Source organism: Acanthisitta chloris, unplaced genomic scaffold (genome assembly GCF_000695815.1).
Source record: "Acanthisitta chloris isolate BGI_N310 unplaced genomic scaffold, ASM69581v1 scaffold4064, whole genome shotgun sequence".
Lineage (NCBI taxonomy): Eukaryota > Metazoa > Chordata > Aves > Passeriformes > Acanthisittidae > Acanthisitta > Acanthisitta chloris.
Genome location: NW_008669692.1, coordinates 17,557 through 27,092, shown reverse-complemented (window position 1 = coordinate 27,092; position 9,536 = coordinate 17,557). Strand labels below are relative to the sequence as shown.

At 40.8% G+C, this 9,536-nt stretch overlaps 1 protein-coding gene across 1 annotated transcript in view; it reads left to right on the top strand.

Moving 5' to 3' along the window:
- Positions 1-670: 670 nt before the first annotated feature.
- The window catches only part of HSD17B3 (hydroxysteroid (17-beta) dehydrogenase 3), a gene marked incomplete at its 3' end in the record, with an annotated part of 23,997 nt that continues 15,131 nt past the window's right edge, over positions 671-9,536 (top strand). Inside the window, exons 1-2 of the mRNA XM_009073396.1 lie at positions 671-824; positions 2,876-2,922. Coding sequence (XP_009071644.1) covers positions 671-824; positions 2,876-2,922 — 201 coding nt within the window. The remainder of the gene's footprint in view (positions 825-2,875; positions 2,923-9,536) is intronic.

Here is a 9,536-nt window from a genome sequence, read left to right as displayed (position 1 = left end):
TGAAAGATCTATTATCTCTTTAATGTATCACTGTACTTGTTCATGCTATAATTGCACCATTTGTTAAATGGTGCAATATTAACCTCTTTTCAGAAAGTTCTGTGAAAAGTTATAAAATATTGCTTTCCTCTTTGTAAAAAGAATTAGGTGACTTCAGTAGCCTTTTATGATTTCGTCTTTGAACTGGTAGATAAATCTTTTTTTCTGCTTTCAGTATGAATTTGCCCTGGAAATGTATGGGCTACAGTTTAACTCTTCACTGTGAGAAGTACTGTTAATCTCTGTTATCCCCAAGGTTTGGAGTATTCTTTTTCAGGGGATCGGTTTAGACCTATCTTTAGTCTCTATGAATGCTAAACAATAACAATAAAAATACTTTTTGTTTTTTTCCTGAAGTTTCCAGAAAAGGAGTGAAACCTTTTCTCTAATGCAAGCACCAGATATCATTATACAGTTTGTACTTTTTCAGTAGTTCAGAAATCTGGGTGTAATGGAGCAATGTTATTCTAATCTAAACTCTGGACATTCCTTGGTAAAATGAAACCACGTGAGTTATTAGACTTTTCACTTCTCTGCCAAGGCTCAGAGACTATCAGTGTGCTGGAAAGAGGCATTTCCCAGGCAGGCAGCGTCTGATTCATACTAGCTCACATACATGCCTTCACTCACCATGGAAGTGTTCCAGCATCAGCTACTCACTCTTATTGGGGGTCTGATCTGTTTCTGTTCTCTGATAAAATGCATCAGATTTATGAAATATATATTCCCACGTATCTGGAGTTCTTTGCATCAGACTTTCTTTCGATCAATGGGAGAATGGGCAGGTAAAGAGCTTCTTCACTTTCTTCTTATTACTGAGCTGTGGATTGTTATGTTACTAATCAGGAATAATTTTCCTTGCATTTGTTTACTCTGTGACCTTCAGAACATAGTTTCCCTTAAGTGTGGTTTGCTTGATTTCTTTTTCTTTTCTCTTAAAATCTTGGGTTTATGAGCCTGAAGGTTTTGAGTACTTGGGAAGAATAGAAAAGTAGTCAAACTGGTAACAGCTCATATCCTGGTATGCAGATGAGGATTCTCTTCCCAGTCCTACTGATGTTTTTTCTCTACTGCAAATGCTTTCATTTTAATAGCAGTGCCTATATCCTCAGTTTCCTGGTGTGTGAAGCAACTACTTTATGTCTAACATATGTTCTCCACTTTACAAAGCAACTTCTCTTTGTTCCTGGTGATGTTGCTCCAGTGTGTTTTCTCCAAATTGGTGACCTATCCTTAATGGTATCATTAACGAGCTAAATCTACTCTAGTCTAAAAGCTTCAAAGGCTGCAACTTGGCAGTGTTTTTTTTTACAGATAGTATGCTCTCTCATAAAATAACAGAAGAGTTTAATAAACACTTTCTTCCTATTGATCATTGATGTTTTTCTTAACCTTGTTTGATGATCAGTATGAAGGAAGAATGAACAGGTTCCCAGTTTCCTGGATTGCTGATTGTAGCTTCTTGTTAAGAAATTACCTGAACAGTTCACTTGTGCTTCATTCCTTTCTCTGGCATCTGAGACTTGTTGTGACTGGCTTAAATATATGTTTAATTAGCACATCTCGCAGTGGGTTGATAAGAAATTAAATCTGTCCCTGTGCAGACAACCTGCCTGAACACCAGATGCTTCTGAGTCAGTGTATAGGTCTCACTTTGACTTAAGTGAGGCAAGGACCTCCCTTCTGTGCATGAGGTGAGGAGTAGTGTGTGGAATTTTCTGTGTAAAATCTTTGTTTTCACTGAAGGTTGGGAGTCTTGTTTCCTTTAGTGGATGTTTTATGCTCTATCCCTTTTATAAACAAAGTCTTCCGGGCCCAGTAAAATTCATAAGCCTTGAACAATTTGCTGTATCATGTGGCACATGAGATTCTGAGAGTCATGAATATTAAAAGTTGGCATGTGGAATTTTATTTCCCAACAGAGTCTTGCTTTTAATTTATAGGCCTGCTAGAAAGTTAAAGATCCAGCACTGCTTTCCTGGGATCTCATTTCTCTGTGAAATGATAGACTGATTGTTCTTCTATTGGCAACAAACTGAACCATTCAAAAACACCTTGCTTTCCTTGTGTCTCTTGCAGTATAGAAGACCTTAATCCACATTTTTTTGATATTGACTAATTTTTCCTTTGCTCTGACACTTGGCAATTTTATCTTGAAATTGCTTTGGTGCTTTCTTACTTTATTTATTTGTTCCCTTTTTCTAAAGTGATAAGGATTTTCTTCCTCTTTGATGTTTATTTGCAAATCATTTAAAGTTCAGGATGCTTCACAAATGCCAAAGTTCGTTTATTTTCCCAGTAACACTAAATCCAAAAGTAAACTGAATAGGACAGCTCTGAAAGGAGTATTTTATAGACAGCGCAAGTTTGCTATGTTCTTTCCTTACAGACATATTTCTTGCGTGAGAAATTGATATAACAGCTTCAGTCACCAGTTAATCCTTGTCTCCTACCATTCTGCCACCAGCATACAAGTACAAAACTTGCAAAGCAAAACTTGTGAAAATATGTATATGGAAGAAAATTCTGCCACTTCTTAGGCAATTGACTTGTTTGTTGTTGACACCACTGAAAAATGCAAGTGATAATTGCTTCCTACATCAGATAGGTTACTGAGTGGAGGAATTTGCTGTCAAAATAAAAATTGCTGGATGAAGTAAGTAAAAGATGCAAAGGTCATAAGGAAATAAAAATTTAAAAATATTGATTCTATGTTTCCATAGCAACATTTAGCAATGTTCAAGACATGCATATGATGAAGATTAAAGGATTCAGAAAGAACAGGCTAAAGCAGAGCTCCAAATGTAATCCTTATTGTTCTGTTCACTTTCTCCAGTAGTCACAGGAGCAGGAGATGGGCTTGGAAAAGCATATTCCTTTGAGGTAAGTTAGATTACTTAAGTTTATTTTAACAAAATGGTGATTGCTACCTCTCTCTCAGTCTCTACAAGTTAGTAAAATTATTCTAGAATTCAACACTGCTGTGACAAATGTTGTGCTAATCCTTCTTCCCTGTATAAGAAGAGTAGCATTAATAAAATGCTGAAAGGAAACTAGGGCTGCATTCTAGAGGAAAGTCATCCAGGTCCCATCAAGCCAAGGAACTAAAACAAGCAATACAAAAGAGGACATATTGTCTGTCTAGGGTAGGAAGCTTCCTGCATTGTCATTTTTCCCCCCAGTTTCACAGCTAATCTGCTCTGATTTTCAGGGGGCTGGTCTATCATTTATACACCAAATGTAGTTTACTAGCCTTTTACACTTACAAACACATTTTGAAAGATATATCTGAAATAACAATAAAGGAGAAATCTGTATCAATTGATACAAACAAAACTTACAAAAATTCTAAGCAATCCTGTCCTAATGCTTTAATTAAGAATCAGTAGCTCTAGGAGTCTGCAGGAGGAAGAGGATCTCTGTGCTGTCCCTGTAGCTGTTGCTGTGCAGAGTCAGTGCTGCAGAAGCCTTCTATTCAGCTGTACTAATCAGTCAGCACTGAAGGCAGTGTGGCCTTGCACTGTGTTGTACCAGCCTGGCTATTACTGATAATGACTGAGCAGTAGATTTTCTCTTTGTTGCCTTCATTCTAAACCTTTTCTAGAAGCTGAACTGCATTTGAAACATGAGTTGCTGTCTTCAGAGCTGAGGTGACTGGGTGACAATCAGCAGCCTGTAATAAGCACAAGTTTAGATGTGAGGCCTTCTGCTCATAGATTATAAAATATATCTCACAGGAAAGGAAAATCAGAGTTGGCTTTTGAGCTGATTTACAGAATTTTTACACTAGTGTCATGGTTTAACCCCAGTTAGCAGCCAAGAACCACGCAGCTGCTCACGCACGCTCCCACCAATGGGATGAGGGAGAGAATCAAAAGAGTAAAAGCTAGAAAAACTCATGGGTTGAGATAAACACAGTTTAACAGAGAAAGCAAAAGCTGCACAAAAATGGGAAGTAATTCACTGCTTTCGGTGGGCAGGAGGTGTTCAGCCATCTCCAGGAGAGCAAGGCCCATCATGCCTAGCTGTTACTTGGGAAGACAAACACCATCACTCCAGATGTTTCCCCTTCCTCCTTCTTCCTGCCACCTTATATACTGAGCAAGATGTCCTATGGTATGGAATATCCCTTTGGTCAGTTTGGGTCACCTGTCCCAACTGTATCTCTTCCCAATTTCCTATGCACCCCCAACTTCACTGCCAGCTTGGCAGTAGAAAAGTCCTTGACTCTGTGCAAGCTCTGCTCAGCAGTAACAAAATCATTTCTACATTATCAATCCTGTGCTCTGCATAGCCCCATACTAGCCTCTGTGAAAAAAGCTAACTCTACTTCAGACCAAACCAGCACATTCCGCTCCTTATTCCATACCATTTACATCATGCTCAGGTCCCACACTATTCAATATAAATTCATTAACCACCACCCCTCTTCCCATTCTTTGATATAGTACACAGGTGGTGTTCCCTTAGCCTATGGATCAGCCCTGCAAGATGTCCATAAAATGTCCACAAAATATCTGTTGAGTTCATCTAGTTGATGACTTCAGGCTCCATCTGTTCTGGTGGTCACACAGGACAGGAGAGGTGGTGTGTTGCTTGGTGTTACTGGGCACCAAATCTGGCTCAGGTCAGGTCACTGCTGCACTGCAACAGCTTCTTGTCAGGCTTCTTCTCCACTGTTCAGGTGCTTCCTGCTGTAGTAATTCCTGTAACACACAACTCAAATCGTGGCTTAAACAATTTAAAGGCACATCCATTACAATCTCCATCCCTGGTCCTTTTGGGCCAGGTTATCTGGTGTAACATTGCAATGAACTCCTCCCCTTGTTCCCGCAGGGTGGCAGCTGCTTCACCATGGACTTCACCACGGGCTGCAAGGGAGTCTTTGCTTCCCCTGCTCCAGCATGGGGTCCCACCCATGGGAGACAGTCCTCCTTGAATTCCTTCAACATGGGTCCTTCCCACGGGCTGCAGTTCTTCACAAACTGCTCCAGTGTGGGTCCCCTGTGAGATCACAAGTCCTGCAAACCTGCTCCAGCACAAGCATCTCATGGGTCACATCCTCCTTCAGGCACCTACCTGCCCCAGCGTGGACTCCTCTACGGGCTGCAGGTGGGTCTCTGCTTCATCATGGGCCCATCAGCAGGTCACAGTCCCTTCAACTCAAGTTCACATTGGAGTTGCAGCCTGTACAGTACATCAGAACAGAAACAGCAGTGATGCCCTGGCCTTATCAAAGTGTTCCCAGGCTCAGTACTGTATGAACAGCAATACAGCAAGTAGCAAAGGAGTCCCTGCCAAACAGTTTACTCTGCTAATGCTAATCCACTGCTGTTTGTATTGCACTGGCAGTCAGCAGAAGTTCAAGCCTGGTAGTAGTAAAAGCTATAACACTGTCAGCTCCACATCTGAAAGCATGGAAGAGACTGCACAGAGCTTGTCTCAGAACTTTGTGTCATGTGATGATTTCTCTCTTCTGTCATGGTTTAACCCCAGGCAGCAGCCAAGCCCCACACAGCCACTCACACACTCCCCCACCAATGGGATGGGGAAGAGAATCTAAAGGGTAAAAGCTAATAAAGCCCATGGGTTGAGATAAAGACAGTTTAATAGAGAAGGCAAAATCTGCACACACAAGCAAAGCAAAAATAGGAATTAATTCACTGCTTCCCGCAGACAGAAGGTGTTCAGCCATCTCCAGGAGAGCAGGGCCCATCACATGTAACAGTTCCTTGGGAAGACAAACACCATCACTCCAGAAGTCCCCCCTTCCTCCTTCTTCCTCCCACTTTATATATCGAGCATGATGCCATACGGTATGGAATATCCCTTTGGTCAGTACAGGTCGCCTGTCTCAACTGTGTCTCCTCCCAATCTCCCATGCATTCCCAACTTCCTTGCCAGCATGGCAGTACGGAGAGCAGAAAAGGCCTTGGCTGTGTGTAACTGCTCAGCAATACCAAAAACATCTCTACATTATCAACCCTGTGTTCTGCACAATTCCAAAACATAGCCCTATACTAGCCACTCTGAAGAAAGTTAACTCTGCTTCAGCCCAAACCAACACAACTGGCCTTTTCAAGTGTGTGCACTGTTTATGCACCTACATCATGATTTCCACTACTGGGAATAGCAATGCAATAACTACTTCTGAAAGAACACTGAATGTAGGAAGAACAAAGACAAATACCAGGTACTAAAACTTGAGTTTTGGCATAGTTATGACAAAAATCATAGGCTCTCCCATGGGATAGAAGTGAAAATACTGCCTCCTGTCTACTCATTGAGTTGCTGTAGTCATGAGCAAACAGGAAGGGTCTGATGAGTACATAGGTCGGGGGGAAAGGGGTAGGATCAATACAGGGAGAGGAATCATCAGAAATGCTTACACATTTATTTATCATGATGCCTCTGGGTGTAGTCCCCTGTACATGCAGCTTGCTGAACTAATTTTGTGTGTGAGCACCTGGTGCTGTTTTATCCATATGAAGGCTGCAAGAACCTGTGAGTGCCATTGTTCTGCTTTCTTTTGTGCTATATGGGTTATGCAAGAGTAAATCCTATTAAAAAAGCCAGATATAACATATGAACGGCTGCTTTATACCATGAAGAAGAGTAAAACAACTACTGCCTTTCTGTCTTCTTTTTTAAACTTGGCTGGAACTGGCTAGATTTTGTGGAACATTTGTTCATTATTTTTGGCATTTATGGTATGACTGAGAGCCATCTTTATCCATGCTGAGAGGCACCTTCCTCCCCAGGTGGTCCGTTTGATTGAAGCTGTCCTCAGCTACTGCTCTGTGGGACAGATCACAAGCTCACACCATATGAGCTCATAGCTTGGCATGTCATCTTGCTGGCTGAAGTTGAAGCACACATTTGTGTGTGGCTTGTGGATAAATAAAACTGACCCTGCTGCTTCAATATCTGTGTGCCTTCGGAGTTTCTGGGTCAGCAGAGTTGTCTTGCTGCTCTGATGTCAGGGTACAAAATTCTCTGATGCTCCTTTGGTGTAAGTTCCTCCAGTGTTACGTGAAGGCAAGCCTTGTTTGGTGGTCACAGTCTCTGTTCTTCTAGAGTTTGATTTGCAATATCAAGTTATGAATTTCTTTCTGACATTCTGAGCTCAGGCATGGTCTGGTAATGATTCACAGCTAATTTGAGGACGCCACACTTGATAGTAGCATATGGTGCAGGAGACTAAGGAGAGCAGCTTTTGTGTTTTGAAAGGCTAGTGTGACATGTTTTCCTTTATTCAGTGTTCTATGTGGAAATTGGGTAAAATACAGCAGACTGAGGTCCAGGGAAAGATTACAATATTTACTGGTTTCACTACCCTTGATTCCAAGGTTAGTGGCTAGATACAGGTCCCTACAAAGTCTCTTCAGCTCAAAAGCTGCCTGGGGCTGTGTGAAGAGCCTCGAAGCTGTGAGATCTCAGAACACTACTTTGTTGATGCCAGGGTACAGATCTTTAGTTTCCCAAGATTGTATTGAGAGGCAAGCACACATAGAGCTTGAGCTTATCTTCTGCATGAATATCCAGGCTTCCTTGAAGGCTCTGTCGGTATTTAAAGCAGTCCAGGGTCATTTTGAAGGACTGGCCTTCTTGAGCTTAAAGACCCTGACCTTTTAACTGACTGGTGCAATGTCAGAGCACTGGAATTTTGGATCTAGTTTGCTATATTTCTTTGAAAATCCAGGTTTCTGTTACACTTGGTCCATGAATTCTTGGGCTGATGAGGCTGACTCACCAGACTTAAAACAAGAAGCAAAAACGAGTCACCTGTGAGCATGTTGATAGGCTGTCCCTTCTATACTCAATTGTTAGCATTTCTGATGTAGTCTTGTTTGTTCTGCTCTTCTAATGTAATAACTACAGATGTGCTTTAGTATCTCTTACTGACTTAGCACCTCAGACATACAGGGTTTATGGGTGAGGCCATGATGTATTCTGAGATTTATAGCTTAGCCTGTATACACTTCTCATGTGATTGTCAGGGCATAAGAAGAATGTTGGTGGCTCACAAGGTCACCATTATTGTTATTGCTAATAGTTCATCACTCTCCTAAAAATCAGACCAGTGATTGTGTTTGATCAATATTTTAGTAGACCATTTTGAGACAGACACAGCATTAATTTGTTAATAAAACAGTTTCTCCAATCTTAAACCTTTCTTTCTTTTCCTGAAATTGTGTAATATTACCAGCTGTATAATACAAGTTAAATATGTTCCAAGTTTTTCTGCTCCAGCTGCACAAGAATTCTGTTTTCTCCCCTTGATCTTGAACTTATTCCTGGAAATAAGGCTGTTCTACTTGCATTGTACAGATACAGAGTTAGCAGAAAGATTGCAAAATCCTTTTGCCCTGTTGTCTCAGTACTGGTCTGCTGGACAAAAAAGGGTTGAAGGATTTGAATCATACCTTTGAATGAATGAATCTTTGAATCATAGATACCCTATAGGTCTGAACCCCAGGCAAGGAAAGACAAATGGTGAAACACTGAGTCCATATAGCACAATCCTGGAATAGAGAGAAGGCTGTGTTTTGTAACAGGTAGAAAATTAAAGTAGGCAGCTACATATTCCAGAAAGCATTTTTAGGGATTTTCATTCATGCATAGTTTGAATCTAAAACCTGTGTCTTGCCTTTCATGAGGCTTTATTGTTTAAAAATTCAACTCAGACTGAGCTGCAAAAACATGCCAGAAAATGTATAGTGATTTCATACTCATCTAATGTAGGTTTAAACTTTTTCACTGCACTTTTGTTAGATTCCAGGGTGCTGATCCTGCTTGAATTTTCTTCATTATAAGCCCCATTTCTAAATGCTCAGTTGTCATAATTTGTTACGGCTGGAGTCAGTAATAATGATCTAACATTTTGGCAGTCGGAGTCTCAGGAACATTTTAGTCTTTTGCCACTGGGAGTCAGGATTTCCTAACACAAGCAGCTTCAAGTAACAGTGCTGGGAGCCAGTGCTTATTCGTTACTATGAGGGGAATGCCATCCTCTAATGTCAAAGCGTTCATATGTTCAGAAAATTCTCCGTGCTAAAGACATCTACCCTAAAAGCTATCTTTATTTGAAATATTAGGCCCAATTTAACCTTTCCTGTAGAAAGCCAGGAAATTCTAAGCCCAGTTCTTTTTGTTGCCTTGTTTGGGTCCTATGGTAGTTGCAATGTCCCTCAAAACCTATTTCTGAAAGGACACATGCTTTCGGTGTGGGTGAGGAAGCAGAAGAGACTAGTCGGGTGTTTGCAGCTGTAAAATTCTAGCTATTGCCAATGCCTTTGTGGGCATACACTTGTGTGACACTACTTCGAGTATTTATGCATGGACTTCACCTTTTTTCCCTTAGTTTTTTTTGGGGGGTGGCTTTTTCTGTGTTTTTTTGGTTTTTTTTTTTTTCAATTTTAAATTTGCATCTAATTACAAAAAAAAAGGCCAAAAATCAAACCCAAAATTAAAATTTATCAGTCTGCTCTGCATCA